Genomic DNA, 17,998 nt, shown 5'->3' with positions numbered 1-17,998 from the left:
TTATGGAACTGTGGTCTAGGCTATGAAAGGGAAATACTTGGCTACTCCTTTTTACAAGACATCTTGGTTGTGTTGTCTGTGTGATTTGGATCTTTGTTGTGTTGACATGTGAAGTTATTCTGTAATATTCACATTGTATATATGTGATGATATTTTTTATTCGCTGTGTATGTGTATCGTGAGAAACTAATATAAAAATATAAAGGAATTTAAAGCTCAGCTAAACTCTTTCTTGTGTTCAACACAGAAATATGGCATGTACAGACTAACAGATGGACCGGTGTATGGACGATGCAATAAAATAAGAGCACATATTTTAATTTCAAGCTTAGCTGCACAAATCTCAGGATCTTCCCTTTGCCATTGATGATATTCTGCACATAAATGATTTCTATGGTACTCAATAATCTACACTGATACAGCAAAATTTTAAATACAAAATTATAGTCTTACTTTTTTTTCTTTTCAAATGGTGTATATATTTCATATATACAAAAACAGACATATACTGTATATTATTTATATATTTTCATATGCATCACTAGACACTGTCATCTATGAATGTGATGAAGAAATATTGCGCATAAAAAAAAAGTGAATGGACATAGTGATACGATGAGCATGCCCATTTTAATTTCAAGTTAAATTTGTAAACATGTTATTCTGACTCTTCCTTTTCCCAAAGCGGACATTTGGTCTATACTGATGATTTTGTTGTTATTTCAACTACATTTTCATTACAGTACTGTATTTTTTATAAATGAAACCTATACATGCGAAGGTGTAACTGTACAACAGAAAAATAACTGAAAAATACAGGCAGTAAATTAATATGTTATTGAGGTAACATGTATAAAGCAAGGCCAACAAGCTAAAAAGACAAGATAATTAAAGTGAATATGTGCTAAAAATGCCAAATTAGCAAGCCAATTGAATGACACTGCATTAAAGATTGCTTTGTGCAGTTATTTTAGGAATTCACCTTCATAGCTTATAAAATCTCAAGTAGTAATGATAAAAAAAAAATCTGAAAGAGTACAGGTATATGTTTTATTTAAAAAGAAAAAAACACAGAAAAGCACAAGAAAAAAAAATAAGAGTTTAGCAGAAATACAATGATTAGGCCCAACATTAATGCCACCTGCCTAATATTGTGTAGATCCTTCTCATGCCACCAAAGCAGCTCTAACACGTTGAGGAATAGACTCCACAAAACCTCCAAAGATGTACTGTGGTATCTGGCACCAAGACATTAGCAACAAATCTGTTAATTCATTTAAATTGTGAGGTGGGGCCTTTATAGTTCAGACTTGTTTATCTAACACATCTGACAGATGCTTAATCTGATTCTGTTCTGGAAAATTTGGAGGCCAAGAGAACACCTTAAAATCTTTGTCATGTTCCTCAAACCATTCCTGAACAATTTTTGGAGATAATGGCAGGGGACATTATCTGACTAAAAGAGGACACTTCCATCAGGGTACCATTGCCATTAAGGGAGTACATAGTCTGCGACAAACTTTAGGTATGTGGTATTTGTCAAAGTAACACCATGAATGCTAGGGGCCAAGGTTTCCCAGCAGAACACTGCAGTGAGCATCACACTTCCTATGTTATGCTTGCCGTCTTCCCATAATGCATCATCCCGTCATCTCCCCCCCACCCTCAGTAAATGATGCACACATACCTCGCCATCCATATGATCTAAAAGAAAATATGATTCATCACACCAAGCCACCTTCTACACTTGCTCAATGGTCTTGTTATGATGCTCACATGCACATTTTAGGCACTTTCTGCAGTGGATGGGGCTCAGCATAGGCACTATGGCACAGCTACGCAGCCCCACGCGCAGCATGCTGTGATGCACTCTGCGTTCCAACACCTTTCTCTCATGGCTAGCATGAAGTTTTTCAGCAATCTGTGTTATAGTTGTTGTTCTGTGTGATTGAACAACCCACAAGACCTGCCATTTTGAAGATGCTCTGTCCCAACCATCTAACTGTTACAATTTGTCCTTTGCCAGAGTTGCTCATATACTTATGCTTGCCCATTGTTCATGCTTCCAACACATCACCTTCAAGAACTGACTGTTCACTTGTAATACAATATTATTCCCTATACCCCCGATTAGTTTTAATATTGTGGCTATTTGGTGCATAAAGTAAAAGGTTTCCAATATTGCATGCAGCAGTATTTAGTTAAAGGTGTCAAGCATTGTGTGGTTAAGCACTGGAAAATTAGTTTGAATCAGTGTGATAAAATAGGGAAATTTACACATATTTATTATTAGTATGCAAAATTAATTGTTAACCTATATTGCTGTCATACACAACACAAAAAAAAAATAAAATTAAACTAGGTAATACGTATAAACCACAATACATTTTACAAACCTTTAATTCATTAGTAGCTTTGAACAATGAATCGCCATAAAAGAAAGCAGCCAACCGTACAGGCTTTCCTCGTTTTTTCTTGGCCAATAGCAGCAGGTAAGTGGCTGTTGTTTGATCATATCTCCACTAGAATAATAAAACAGCAGGTATTTCTGAGCTACAAAAATTTCAGCAACATTTAAAACATATTTCAGTAAGAAACTTATCATCTAATGTTACATTATATTACAACACTAAGCCCTGGTTCTTTTTCAGGCTGTGTTTATCTGCTTGATGGCTTTTTTGCCAGGATTTTCCTGGACTCTTTAGAGCCCTGATTTGAACTGAGCATGATTTGCAAATAGAATTGGACAGACGTATAGACAAATGTATGCAAGCTGCGAATAAGAGTTAATTAGCTAAAAAAAAACAAAAAACAGTTGTATCAATTTGAAGGTGATATTTCATTGTTTTTCTTGATCTTATGTTTGTTTTACAATTATAGTAAATGGCATATGTATCATCCTATACTTGATTGCATCTGTTAATAGTTAAACAGTTTCCATATACAGAATTAAAGTATAATAACAAAAATGTAAAAATGATATCACATAAACTGTAGAATTTTAGAAAATCAGAAGTCTTTACCTCAGAAATCATGTTGAGCATGTTCGTTTTTGATTTCTTATAACATACCGCCATTTCTGTAATGCAGTCATCATCGATATATCTCAGCTTTTCAAAAAGGGAACATAATGAAATGTTAAAACCAGGATTGCCTACTACACCGCTCTTCCTTTAAGTTTTATTTAAATTCTTGATTTTAAAAAATCTTATTTGTACAGTAGACAAATATTTAAACAATAATCTTGTAATTACAGTGTGCTTATTTACAGTTAACCGACTAGTAAGTACAGTTGATCTGAGGATTGTGATATGTGATGCTTCCATTTGTATAACACAGGACATAGTCTCTGGTAAATATTTTGCTTGTAACATGAAAAATGTATTAAATGTTTTACCATACAGCTTCAGATAGTTCCAAATGTGAATCTGAAGAAAGTTAAAACCAAAACCAGATTAAGCCATATGAATACTATATTAAATTCTCTTGAAAAGCAGACAGTGCTATTTAACAGGGCAATAATCAGAAATTATATATATTAAAAAAAAATACAGTCCAGCACATTAATGCTTCAGTGAGATTGGGGGAAAGTTAACATAAACCTATTTTCCGTTAAAAAAAAAAAAAAAAGGTAATATTAATGTAGACACAAAAACCTACGGGATATTTGCTGTGCCACTCAACTGGACCAATGCCTCCCTGAATTAACCATGGATGGTTTAGAAGCTGCCTCACAGTAATACGCTTCTTTGGGTCCACCTAGTGGAATTTACAGAAAATGAATGTTAAGCAGTATTTTAAAGAGATGCATTTTACCCCCAAATTTACATATCATTTACATTTAAAATGAAAAAAGGCAAGTAGTAAAATTCATCTTTATCTTTTATTTAGTATAAATTGTAATGATACTTTTATAATCTGTCTTATGACCCAATAAGAGTACTATATTTCAGAATCAATGCTTCATTTTCTGCAACATGCAGTCAGTACAAGGATATTAATGGTTTCAGACTGCCACCAGCAGCAAAATAAATGAGACTTGGGAATCAGCACTGACAACTAGAATATTCAAAAGTAAACAGTGTGGCAGGCCTCACGTGAACCTATTACCATGGATGAGACATAGCACGTTTGGATTTAAAACATATCTTAACAACTTATAAATTCATTTGAATCTTGTTTTAAATGTCATGCTTGCATTTTGCAATCAGTGCCCGTTTACAGGTATAAATTAATTTGATAAAATAGGGAAAAGTGTAAAATTATGCAAATTTGTACAAAACCATTTCTTCAAAATTTACATCCAAACAATTTAACCTTGGTGTTTGCTTTACTTTATGTAAACAAATACAATACTTGACTTTAAGGTGAAATTACTTTCAATAATATGAACAATAATATTTACCCATACTAAGTTGTTTTTGGGGGTGGAGACGTTTTATAACTGCAAATTAAACAAGTTTAATTTCTAACAGTTACATGTTAAAATGAACATGAATCACCACGGCATGTTAAAATATCCCAACAGTTATATGGAGAATACATTCCATACTTACCATGCCATGATAAAGTACTAACTCAGTTTAGAAATAGCTATAGAGTACATCACCACAAGCAATAAAAATAACTTGAATATTTATTGTGGTTATGAGCGTGGAGCTGGAAGTAGACCTCAACATAATGAATTCTTAAAAGACAAGTTACCCAATGTTGTTCAGAACAGAAATATTTCTTAGCTGCAGTAGGAGTTTCTTTACTGCAGTGTAAACTGGGTTACACGTATGTGTTTGTTACAATAACAATTTCTGGCTAAAGGCTATTAATTTTATAGTTGTTAAATTAAATCTGTCCATTCACCTGAATAATCAAGCTTATATAGTGGATAACAGGAAAACAACAAGTTATGCAAATTTAGGTTTGTTTTCATGAAATGTTTTTCCCCTTGTGACACAACCTTTCTTATCTAGAATTCAAGCATTTTTAAGTATATTCAAAGAGGATGAATGCAGTGGCATATGATCACTATTTCATTTGCCCCTTCTAAGGCTTTCTACTGGCCTACATATTGTAATCTTTTTAGTCAGCCAATAAAAGGTCATTTTGCTTGGCTTTTCTCTACATCCATAATGGCTAACACGGTAAAACACCCTAGTACTACTTGCCTACTGAAAGAATAGAAATTATTCATTTAACAACTGACATTAGCTGAACTTAGTGAAGAACATATACAATGCTTAAATCTTTAATTTACCTTCTTAAGATAAACCATGATTCAAAGTGAAAACTTACATACTTACCTAAACAGTCTACAAAATAGCCAAAACATTAAAATTAACCCTTAATCACTGCATAAAACTAAAAGCAAAATAAAAGTGCAGAGTCAGTCCCCAAACACAGTGTTTCCAATTTATATTCTAAAGTTACCTGCATCATTTGATCCAGAAGAGTAACACAGCCAGGAGAAAGCCAACAGGGAATCTCATATTTACCTCTCTGAGGAAAAAAAATATAAAGTTTAAAACAAGAACAATGTCCTGAAGATGCTACAAGCGTGTGAACATGATGCCCACGACCATATCCCAGGCAGCAGAAAGCCTGCTAAAATAAATGGTCTCAATTCTCAAAACACAAAGTTACATTAATGGTGGCACAGCTTCATAGTATTTAGCAACTACTACCTCATAGACCTAGGATCTTCAAATCAAATTTATTGCACCAAGGTGGCAATCTGGTTTGTCAGCAGTGTTTTTTACAGAGAGATCAAGAGATCATATTAAAAACACAGCTGACAACATCTCAACCATTAAAGCTAACTTTCTAAGAATATAGCAGTGATCATAGTATTTATAAACATACAAAAATTTTAAAAACATTAAGACTTCACCATCGATTGACAAGAATGAGAACTGTTCAGACCATAAATTAAGCCTGCGAATGTTTATTAAATTCAAATTTATTTAGTACATTAATAGCAGTTGGAGTAAAGAAGTTTTTGTATTGGCTGCTCATCCTCTAAAACAGAATCTGCGACCTGCTGGCAATAATGGGAATTGTGAAAATAATGGGCATGTTGTGTTTGAGAGAATATGCTCTATTTTTGGTACTTGCTTACTAATTTGTCTCATCCTATTTTGTTGCCAACATTAAGATTTCCAAACCAAGCCACCAGAAAATTAGGTTGACAAAAAGCATTATGTTTCTTATACAGTATCAGTTTTAAGTCCGATTGCCTCAGGATATTTATAACTTTCAGAAGTCAATACTTATCTTTAATGAATGTTTCTTATAGACGGGAATTGCTTCTCTAAAAGCAATAAGTGCTTTAATTTTTGTAACATTAAGCTGTAAAAAAAAAACTCCTTGCTCCAGTTCACCAAATCATCCATCACACAATGGACTCTAATCCTGTATCCAGTCACTGTGTTGAGTTTGCAAGTTCTCCTCATGTTTGTCTGCTTCTCTCCTCCAGCACAACCCTGGGTACCTGTTTTTATCTCCCAAATCACACACACTTACATTTTAAGGTAACTGGCATTTCTGAAATGGCCCTGTGCAAGAATGGGTGTGTATATGAGTGAGCCCTTTGACGAATGCCATTGGCCAGCAGAACATTTCTCTTATATTTGTCTTTTATTTGCTTGTTATAAATTGGCAGTGCTTCCTTTAGTAAGACCAGAAAAAGGATAAAGATCATCTTATGAAAATGCAAGTGTCAGGCGATCCATCTATCCATTGACTGCATCAAAAGATATACAATGAACACAACTATGTAATTTCAAAATACATTTGAAATTAAATTTATATAAATAGCAAAGAAACGTCTTTCACTGATGAATAAAAATATATTAAAAAGAAAACACATAAAGAAAGCTGGGCTTTCCAAGATGTACAAATTCACCACTCAATACAATGTTTTCTGATATTTTTGTGGTGCAGAAGTTTCTAGTTTATGATTTATAACTTAAAAGCTGTGTAGCCCAGCAGTGTTTCTGTGTAGCCCAAGCAGTTAACATTTACTGCATAGGTCTTAACTGATGCATCCAAAATTCAAAAAAAGAACATTTGTGCATATGTGCTGCAACATACAGTAGTCTAAGATTAACCTCCTGGATAAAAATCAAAATATATATGTATGTTTAGTTGAAACCCTTGTCCAAAGTAACCTACAAGATCATAAAGGTCTACCAATTTTTATAAATTTTACCCTGGCAGGCCCTGGCCACAATATGAAAAATATTCAAAGCTACTCAATGAAGTGCCTCATAAGGAGCTTTAATAACATCAGTCTTTCTATATACTCTAATTTTTGTTGGCTTTCAAGACTAAAGCCTTTTAAAAAATCTGTTAATGTCCAAATTAAAATTCATATATTTGATTTGTCATTATAGTGAAAAGAAAACTAATATTTTCATGGAATGATAAAAAATAATACATGCTTTGTTGGCTAAGGCAATGCCTTTTAACCACAGGACTGCTGGTTCTCTTCCTGGCCAAGACATTTGTATAACATAAATGTATAGAATGAACTCCGTTAATGGAGGTAATTTTGGGAATAATAATAAAAATAATTATAATAAATTGTGTTCGCCCTAGTTTGCAGAACATTCATATCCATGGAAGCTTTGGTCTATGGATCCCACCAAAATTTCTAACAATCAATAAAAACCAGGGAAGTGCAGTCAACATCAAAATACATAAATACATAAAAAAGACAAAAAATATCTTTTGTTGAAAAATAAAATAGCAACGCATGCATTCAGCAAAAATTAAATGCTTTCAACTTACAGTAATTTTTCTATATAGAACCATAACATTATCATCATCAAAAGGAAGAAATCCACAAAGCAGAGCATACAGCAAGACTCCCATGCTCCACACATCAGCCTAAAAAAAAAATTAAAAATAATAAACATAAATGTACTCTTCAGAACTTCCCTAAGTGCAAGATTAACATATTAACCTTAAGACCCTCTGTATTAGGCATTTTCTGTTGTGATCACAAAAGAATAAGCAAAGATATCACTTTGCAAAAGGAGCTTATACCTCAAGGTAAGGTTGAAAATCAACAGAAAAACTAAGACTGACATGGAACGCTTATGCAAATATCACACCAACAACTACCAGCATGGACATTTAAAGCAGAAAAGCACTGTATAAAACATATGGAAATCAAATCAATTAGTAACATTGGTTTAAAATGTAAAATATATGGAATGCATATTTGTGGCTCAGCCCTAGCTGTAAACTAGTGATACAATGTCATGACATCTTCATTGAAGAGAATGAGAACAACCCAATTAACTTCCAGAAGAAAAAGTGATTTACCTTCTTCTCTGCTTCCCAAATTGGCCTAGATGATTCCACACTTTACAACAACCAGTGTTTCATCTGAATTTATTCTCACCTGAGATACTGCACAGCCTGTGTGTTTACATTTACTTACATTAATTTTCAACTACACAGCTTGATTGTTGTCTGAGTAACTCTATAATGATTCAGGTGATTTTACATTACCTGCCCTTTCACCTGGTTTAGTATCAAGCTGACTTGAACAACTTGCTATTCGGATCATGTATGCATTTTAAAAGAGTAGCAGACCTTGCCCTGATCCCTGAGGGACGCCACTTTTAATATCACCTAATTCTGAAAACATTTGTTTCACCATAACCCTGTATTCCAGTTTTGTACCCATCTACAGAGAGCCCTGAAATCTCACCTCATTTAGTTTTATCACTAACCTCCCATATGGTACCTGTCAAAAGCTTTTTAAAAATCAAGATAAATAATTTATCATATACATTACACCTATCATATGCTTTTGTTGCTTTCTCATAGAATTATAACAATAAGTGATGCACAACCTCCCTATCTAAACCAATGTTGTTTGCTAAAACACCTTTTCTTGACATGTGATACTCAATCTTTCCCTTAATAATTGGATAATTTCTCCGTGATGCACATTAAGATTACTCGACCTGTAGATACTTGGATTAAACCAATCGCCTTCTTTAAATATAAGATATCAGATAAAGGGTATCTTTAATTATAGAGACTGTATGTAAACATATTTTCCCCTTGTGCTACAAAATTTAACTTCTTGTGCACTTAGAGAAATGTACTTAAAGGATATTACATAATTTATAATATTTATATTTCACACCCAGACATAGTAAATCAGATGTACAACTTATAAACACTTTGATGACACTGTGCCAACCTTCAAGAATACTGGATTAATAAAGCTACCAAATATTTCTACTTTCATTTAATTAATAATTTATATTAAATCAAAACACATGCTTTTTAACAGTCTGCTTTCTGCCCCAAGTTTAATTTAAAATGGATACCTCAAAAGAACTGTAGATTATTTCAGTCAACAATATAGTCAAACCAAATTAAAAACAGATTTTTTTTCATGTTTAATACAATAAGGTTGTTCAGTTTTTACCTCAGATCCAATGTAGGCCCTTCCCTGAATAAGTTCTGGAGCAGCATAGGCTGGGCTTCCACAGCAAGTCATTAGATGATAGTCTAAACCACCCTACAGAAGAAATAACAAAGGCTAAATTTCACACAATAAAAAACATTTCACTCACGACAGATGTAGAAAACTCATTGTGCTACAGAAAGTGAAGTAAAACTTGAGATATTTAAACCAGCGTTTGGCAAACAGGTAAAATCTTCTTTCATTACAAGATTGTGATTACACACACTGGAGAAAAAAGAGTATTTATATACAGTAACAAAAAAAAAAAAACTGTTAAAAGTTTGTCTTTTTAACAATCGGCTATGCAGTCTTGTATTATTACAATGCATATTTCTAAGCAACATATATATTTGTTACAATTTTTTGTTGCTGGATTTTAGTTTCTCCCAGAAAATCTTATTTAACCTGGCAGGCACTGAACTGGTAAAAGTTTCACTAGATAAGCACCTCTCTCTACCCATTTTCATGAAAGCATTCTTTGTTTTCCTCTCTCAAGTGTATCAAAGTTACCCATGAAGTGATTACTTCTTCATTTATTAATAATTTGCTATTATCCAAAAATCTTAAATTTAATGACATTATTTCTGACTATGCAAAGATTTCCCTGCTTCTTGAATTGTAAATAGCTTTCACTTCAGCTTGCAACTGTGGATTTAATCAATTATTGTTAGGAAATGAATATTTCAATAAATCTGTCATCACCAAATTGAGATGGCTTTGTTTAACCCAACATGCCGAAGCATGTCTGTAGAGACAGATGATTTCTTATGTTTCACATTAAAATAAACAAACAAATAAAAAGATTTAGCCTTGTGACCATACCTTTGGATAATGGTTCCGATTTCTCATAACCTCCACCACAGAAAAGAATAAAATAAAAATCAAGGCCTTGAAATTAGTTTAATTTAAAAATCACTGAGAATTTAAATAAAACTAATTTCCATGCCTTGATTTAACAGTGTGTATTTGCAAATGTGGCCTGGCATTAATAAGAATATAAAATTAACTCCTATTTTCTTTAATGCATCATTCAGTAATTTTATGCTAATACTTCTTGAAAGGAAAGAGCCTTTAATACATTTATATTGCCAAATAATATAGTCATTATTTCTTTTTCACTGTTGTTCCTGGACAAGCATTGTAATTGATGCTAACTTGTGAAACTCATAGACCATAGTTTCATGGGAAAATGAAATCAGAACTTACATCTGGCAAAACTGTAGTTCTGTTCTTGTTATGGACTAGACAGTTCCTGAGCACACACAATCCCAAAATTACTCATAATGCCCACTGGGATGGGTGGCGTTAAATTGTGACCCTGTTATTGCGAGCTGTCTCAGCCATCATCCACACTATTCTTCTATCAATGTCTCTGATCTTGCGAGTACAGAATTTGTTCTTTGGTTTTATTGGATTCCAGAATTGCAGTAAGTCTCTCTGAGTAGTAACCATGAATACAGTCATGCCTGACTTGTACTCTTAGTTTAAGGTGGACACTTCGTAGTGCCTAAATTATAATGAAAAGCCAACAAAGCAGGAGTTAAACAACCTTTTGATTTCCATTGTGCTATGCCACACTTCCACTTTCAATCAGGCCTCTTCCAACACACCCCTGTAAAAGTGCACAAAACTTCTTTTTATATTACGGTTGATAGAAGCAGCATGCAGCATTGCTTTGTTAAATAATGCTAAGCTCTGGGTTATTTTGTCTGCAACCTGCATGTTTCACTTGCACTGAGCCAACAGGTGGCACTGTTGAGTAAACTGTACTCGTAAATACGAAAAGTTGTTCGTACTACCAGAAAAACTTCAGGAAAATGTTGGACACATAAAATGAAGAGAAAAAAAAATAAACAAAAAAAATAGATAGGAATGACTTGTTCTGTCCCTTGTGTCCCATTTAGAGAATTTTAAGAGCTTCTGGACCACTATGCCAGATCCAGGGATGAAGTAAAGAAATGTTCTGACTGTCATCAAAAGCAACATTCTACTTATCCATTCAGAATTTCTGGTTAAGGGGTCAATTGCAAAAGCAGGCTGCCAGATTTATTAGTGTCTTTAAAAGAATTAAGCAACTGTCCTACTAATGTATAAGATGGCTTTACTTATTTATTATAGAGTTCACCCCAACTTTTCATATTGTTTTGGTTGAAATAAATCATTTTCAAGTGTTTATCCCTCTTCACTGCCTTAACTACTCTTCCTGTCAAGATTAATAGTGAGCCAGAAAACAAAAACAAACTTTGAATTCCTGCTATGATGCATTTTAGACACAAAAATACCTACTATTACGTAGCCCCGCTACAACATCTTTAATCTTACCCTCCCACCAAAATGCTGCCTAATTATGGTTAAGGGAGTTAGTGGAGTAATAAACCCAGCATAAGATGACCACACTGTATTGCACAATGGTGCCTGAGGTGATTGGAGAGAGCCTGTCCTTCCTGTTATAAATCTACATACAGAATTAAAGGGAAACAACATAGTACAATGTGAAGTAGATCTCTATTGAATTTCACATGTGAAGACAATATGCAGAGAAGACACTAAAAAAAGACTGAAAAATGCACATTTTGTTCTGAAACATGGCTTACCAAAATACTTTTCAGAATTACTCAAGGAAGCTACAGTGGTGTGAAAAACTATTTGCCCCCTTCCTGATTTCTTATTCTTTTGCATGTTTGTCACACAAAATGTTTCTGATCATCAAACACATTTAATCATTAGTCAAATATAACACAAGTAAACACAAAATGCAGTTTTTAAATGATGGTTTTTATTATTTAGGGAGAAAAAAAAATCCAAACCTACATGGCCCTGTGTGAAAAAGTAATTGCCCCCTTGTTCAAAAATAACCTAACTGTGGTGTATTACACCGGAGTTCAATTTCCGTAGCCACCCCCAGGCCTGATTACTGCCACACCTGTTTCAATCAAGAAATCACTTAAATAGGAGCTGCCTGAAAACAGAGAAGTAGACCAAAAGCACCTCAAAAGCTAGACATCATGCCAAGATCCAAAGAAATTCAGGAACAAATGAGAACAGAAGTAATTGAGATCTATCAGTCTGGTAAAGGTTTTAAAGCCATTTCTAAAGCTTTGGGACTCCAGTGAACCACAGTGAGAGCCATTATCCACAAATGGCAAAAACATGGAACATTGGTGAACCTTCCCAGGTTCCACCTTAAGAAAGAGACTGGGCAAAAACGGCCTGCATGGCAGATTTCCAAGACGCAAACCACTGTTAAGCAAAAAGAACATTGGGCTCGTCTCAATTTTGCTAAGAAACATCTCAATGATTGCCAAGACTTTTGGGAAAATACCTTGTGGACTGATGAGACAAAAGTTGAACTTTTTGGAAGGCAAATGTCCCGTTACATTTGGCGTAAAAGGAACACAGCATTTCAGAAAAAGAACATCATACCAACAGTAAAATATGGTGGTGGTAGTGTGAGGGTCTGGGGTTGTTTTGCTGCTTCAGGACCTGGAAGGCTTGCTGTGATGGATGGAACCATGAATTCTACTGTCTACCAAAAAATCCTGAAGGAGAATGTCCGGCCATCTGTTCGTCAACTCAAGCTGAAGCGATCTTGGGTGCTGCAACAGGACAATGACCCAAAACACACCAGCAAATCCACCTCTGAATGACTGAAGAAAAACAAAATGAAGACTTTGGAGTGGCCTAGTCAAAGTCCTGACCTGAATCCAATTGAGATGCTATGGCATGACCTTAAAAAGGCGGTTCATGCTAGAAAACCCTCAAATAAAGCTGAATTACAACAATTCTGCAAAGATGAGTGGGCCAAAATTCCTCCAGAGCGCAAGCAAACGCTTGATTGCAGTTATTGCTGCTAAGGGTGGCCCAACCAGTTATTAGGTTCAGGGGGCAATTACTTTTTCACACAGGGCCATGTAGGTTTGGATTTTTTCTCCCTAAATAATAAAAACCATCATTTAAAAACTGCATTTTGTGTTTACTTGTGTTATATTTGACTAATGGTTAAATGTGTTTGATGATCAGGAACATTTTGTGTGACAAACATGCAAAAGAATAAGAAATCAGGAAGGGGGCAAATAGTTTTTCACACCACTGTATAGACAATACTGCAGTATAAATTAAATTATGTTAAGGTTTCATAATGAATAAATGGGTTGGAAGGTCTTTAAATTTTATTTTTGCAGCTTAAAATGCATTATAAATACTAACCATTGACTCAGTACAGTATAGTAAATTGACCAGAAATCTTGATGTTGTTGAGATAAAACCAACAAGAGCTTTTCCATTAAAAAAAAACCAAAAAAAAAAAAAACACATTTGTACATGTGCGATGTATAATTTGTCATTAAAAGAAATTTTGAGAATTTAAACAGGCCATAAGTGACAACTTTAAGAAACAGTGAAAAGAAATAACAAACATACCTTTGGTTTTGCACAAAGACCAAAATCAATTAGTTTAAGATTATGTTCTTCATCGATTAGCAGGTTTTCCTAAGAACAATGATGCAGAAAAAACAGATAAAACTTCTGTACTGAAGAATTGCAAGTCAGAATTAACAAGATATATAAGAGCCATAGAAAATATTTAAATTGTATCAGACATTTCTATTTGATACTATTATTTTATATGAAAAGATCACTGGAGATGCAGAACAAGGCATAAGTATGCTTTTAATTAAATTTTTCAAAATATAGCAATATGGTGGTGCACCCTTCATGCCTCTAGAGCCTTATGATCAAATTAGAAGATGGAATTTGCATATTTGGTACTTTACTTTAGAAAGCTAAATAAGAAAAAAAGTTAATTATGTAGATGGGCTGTAGATCATAGTGGCTAATAAAAATTATTAATTCTTTACATTTGTAGGGTGCTTTTCTCACTACTGAAAGCTCTATACGTAGTGAGTTGGGAACCACCACTGATGTGCACCATCCACCTGAATGATGCGACAGCAGCCGTTTTACACCAGTACACTCAACACATATTAGCTGTTAGGTGGTGAAGCACTGAGAGACGCTTAGTCAATTACATGCAGGGCATGATTATGGGGCAAGAATTAGCAGAAAGGGGAGTCAGTCTACTTCATGATACAGGTTGATAGGCTTGTAGATACAGACTACATAAACTTAAGATACACTGATATTCAGATAACATTTAGCGCATAAGAAAAAAAAAACAAAAAAAAAAAAAAACATTGTCAGAGATGGCTGGGGTTGCGACCCAACCGAGACGTCCAGGAGGACCGAAGGAGGGCTTGCGCCTTTCCCAAACCATGTGAGGGCGACCACCCTGGTACCTTTGGGGGCCACGAGTACACAGCTTTGAAGCTCCACCCTGTAGGGGCCCGTGGTCACCACCAGGGGGCACCCCAATGCCTTGGAGACCCTGGACCTCAGCAGGGGGTGGAAGAAGAGCAGGGACACCCGGAGTGCTTCCAGGGATGCTTTAGGCACTTCCGTCACACTGAGGCGTGTTGGTGGGAGGTTGCCGGAACACACCTGGAGCACATCCGGGTGCTTATAAAGAGGGGACTGGGTTGTCTAATGGTCTGGAATCCCTACAGATTTTATTTTTTTCTCCAGCCGTCTGGAGTTTTTTTTTGTTTTTTTCTGTCCACCCTGGCCATTGGACCTTATTTTTATTCTAATTTAATTAACGTTGACTTATTTTATTTTCTAATTGTGTCTTTTATTTTTCAATTTTTTATTATGTAAAGCACTTTGAGCTACTGTTTGTATGAAAATGTGCTATATAAATAAATGTTATTATAAAAGGGGCCGCCTCCCTTCAGACAAGGACAAGAGTCAGGAGTGGAGTAGGACGGAGCTCTGGAGGAGAGAAAGTGGCGGCCTGAAGAAGCAAGGCATTGGTGTTGTGGCCAGGACTTTGGGGACTTGTGGGGTTTGTGAGCACTACTTGTAAATATGGAGCACTTAAATAAATGTGTGTTGGGCGACATGAACATGTCTGCATGTCCGTGTCCGGGCCAGCCTCCAAAACATCTATGGATTGTCAGTTTTCTTACTAAAAAAATGATCCTTATGTGAATGAGAGATTTTAGTTTTTCATTTTTAATACATTTACAAACCTTTCTGAAAATGTTTTAACTTTGTCATTAGAGGTTATTGAGCCAAAAATGAATACTTTCTGCATCCACTGTACAACCACAAGATGATTTATACAAAGGCTTCTCTACTGTTGGCAGTTCAGCGCTCACAAATGACTTAAAGTACAACAATATGAAAGTAATCTAGCGAACTTGTTCCCTTATACAGTATGTAAACTGCTGTACTGCAAAAGTTCCTTGAGAAGGCACAGATGAAAGAAAACCAACAATTTTTGTAATCCAAATTCCAGAAAGGTACTTTTTATGCAACTCAGTAAAAGCAATCGATTACATACCTGGCTCCAATTTAAAAAAAAACAAAAAAAAAACAAGACAAACATTTTCAGAATGTGGTCAAATTAATTTTAAACTGTAAAATCATAGGATTTTAAGATTATACTGCTAGCTCTTAGTAAAATGAACTCCGGTTCCTCATCATTAAGAAATATAAAGTATATCCAGGTGTTAAGTCTCATCATCTTTTCTATTTCTGGTCTCCCCTACATACACCACTTTACCAATTAATAGATTTTAGAGTGAATCGATTTTAAGATGATTCCAGAACATTTCCAAAAGCTTTGACTCATACCCAAAACCAAAGCTTACTTTTAGCAAAATAAAATTCTCAACCTACAATTCATGCATGTCTTCAGTTTTAGCACTTAAACTCATTATTTCAGATCTCTATTTAAAATGTACAGTTTTCAAGTGTCTAGCTGTACATTTACATTTATTGGTGTAACGCATTACCAGGTCTGACAGTCTTCGAGTTTGAATTTAGCATTCTAGATGAAAGCATTTTGACTTCAAAGATGGAATCTGCATATTCAACAAATTATTACATTTTTTTTCCTTACAAGGTTTGTTTTTTGGAAGTTTTTTTTCTATTCTTCTTAGAGATCCAAGGGTGAGGGACTTTGGAGGGAAAAAGGGCCTGTTAATACCCATTGAGGCATTCCTTGTGTGATTTTTGGCTATACAATTAGTTTTATGTTCCCGACAAATAACTACAAGGCAATGCATTGATGTAATGTGAGTGATACAAAAGCCTAAAGAAAGTCACCAATTTTATTTTGATACTTTAAGTGTGAAGTTACTAGAACTAGTAATGAAATGTTTTACTTACAGGTTTCAGGTCTCTATGAGCATAACCTTGGCTGTGAACGTAAGCAAGTGCAGAAACTATTTGACGGAAAAAGATCCTAGTTTCATTTTCAGATAACCGATCCTTGGCGATAATGTAATCAAACAGTTCGCCTCCAGGACAATACTAAAAACAAAAACACACAACAAAAATGCAAAATGATTTAATATACTAATTTTATGGGAAAAAACATATAAAGCAATTTAAATGTGTTTAGCATTTTGGATTATTTTTATTTTTCAGAAAATGCAATCGATCAATAGATAGATCGATTGATTTAATAGTACACCCTTCTAAGGGCGCAGCCAAATGGACAAATTTCATAACTTAAGACCAACTGAGAAAAGACCATGAGGTTTTAAGGTTTGCAATTTGGCATTCCGGAAAGATCATATCCCTCTACTGCTCTGCTCTCCTAGTTACACATTATTTCATGTATTTAAATATTATTAATTTTTCCTTCCACTAAGAGTTATTTGATTATTCAGTTACGATACTCATTCCTGATATGCAAATATACACATTCACATTGCTGGCTTACCTCTAAAACCATGTATATTCGCCTAGATGTCTCAATAACATGATACAGACGACAGATATTCTGATGACTAAGATTTTTCATTGCTTCAATCTCAGTCTTGACTCGAGGTAGATCATCCTAAAATATCCAAAAGATTCAGATAAATGACTAGACTGTTTAGATTAATGAGATCACCTTAATAGTATTTTTAGCTATATAATAAAAAAAGAATAATCTTTACAGCTCTACCGTTACCCTTCATTTGTGAATGTAAATAAGACCTGCATGTGCTACAGACCTTTCAGCTATATTGTTGATAAAACTGAAAGGTATTAGGATATATAATTGAATCAAAATTCATGCTTTTGTCATGTTTATATATTTTAGGATACAATTCTTACCTGCATGTGTCGCACTGACCAGTGACAGTAGCACAGTTGTGGTGGAGTATAACAATCATCCATTAAATGCAATATCACATGACAGATAAAAATAACCCTCAAGTAGTTGTCAGTACAAGTAGGTTTTGACCAATAATAAAAAAACAGCATGCACAACTATCTTTAAATATAGTGCTGCCAGTTCAAATGGTCCTGAATAGAGGAAGAAAAGTATCGTTAGAGAATGGTTGAATTATTTAACATCAGTGTTGGTCTTTTTAATGGGAAATGTGACATACAGTACATGTCCAAGCGAGCAGTGCACCAAAAATATTCTGAGACAACTTCACTACACTATGCATT

The 17,998-nt window shown here is 34.5% G+C and overlaps 1 protein-coding gene across 1 annotated transcript in view; it reads right to left on the bottom strand.

The window, feature by feature from the left end:
• melk (maternal embryonic leucine zipper kinase) overlaps positions 1 to 17,998 on the bottom strand; it is a 53,129-nt gene that overhangs the window by 20,950 nt on the left and 14,181 nt on the right. Inside the window, exons 4-12 of the mRNA XM_039758289.1 lie at positions 17,277 to 17,393; positions 16,718 to 16,861; positions 13,907 to 13,975; positions 9,449 to 9,541; positions 7,786 to 7,884; positions 5,425 to 5,493; positions 3,661 to 3,759; positions 3,024 to 3,110; positions 2,397 to 2,522 (exon numbers count right to left, since the gene is read on the bottom strand). Of these exons, the coding sequence (XP_039614223.1) occupies positions 2,397 to 2,522; positions 3,024 to 3,110; positions 3,661 to 3,759; positions 5,425 to 5,493; positions 7,786 to 7,884; positions 9,449 to 9,541; positions 13,907 to 13,975; positions 16,718 to 16,861; positions 17,277 to 17,393 (903 nt within the window). The remainder of the gene's footprint in view (positions 1 to 2,396; positions 2,523 to 3,023; positions 3,111 to 3,660; positions 3,760 to 5,424; positions 5,494 to 7,785; positions 7,885 to 9,448; positions 9,542 to 13,906; positions 13,976 to 16,717; positions 16,862 to 17,276; positions 17,394 to 17,998) is intronic.

The sequence above is a fragment of the Polypterus senegalus genome, chromosome 7, assembly GCF_016835505.1.
Source record: "Polypterus senegalus isolate Bchr_013 chromosome 7, ASM1683550v1, whole genome shotgun sequence".
In the NCBI taxonomy this organism is placed as follows: domain Eukaryota; kingdom Metazoa; phylum Chordata; class Cladistia; order Polypteriformes; family Polypteridae; genus Polypterus; species Polypterus senegalus.
Note: the sequence above shows the minus strand (reverse complement) of the source record. Positions and strands in the feature narration are given on the sequence as shown.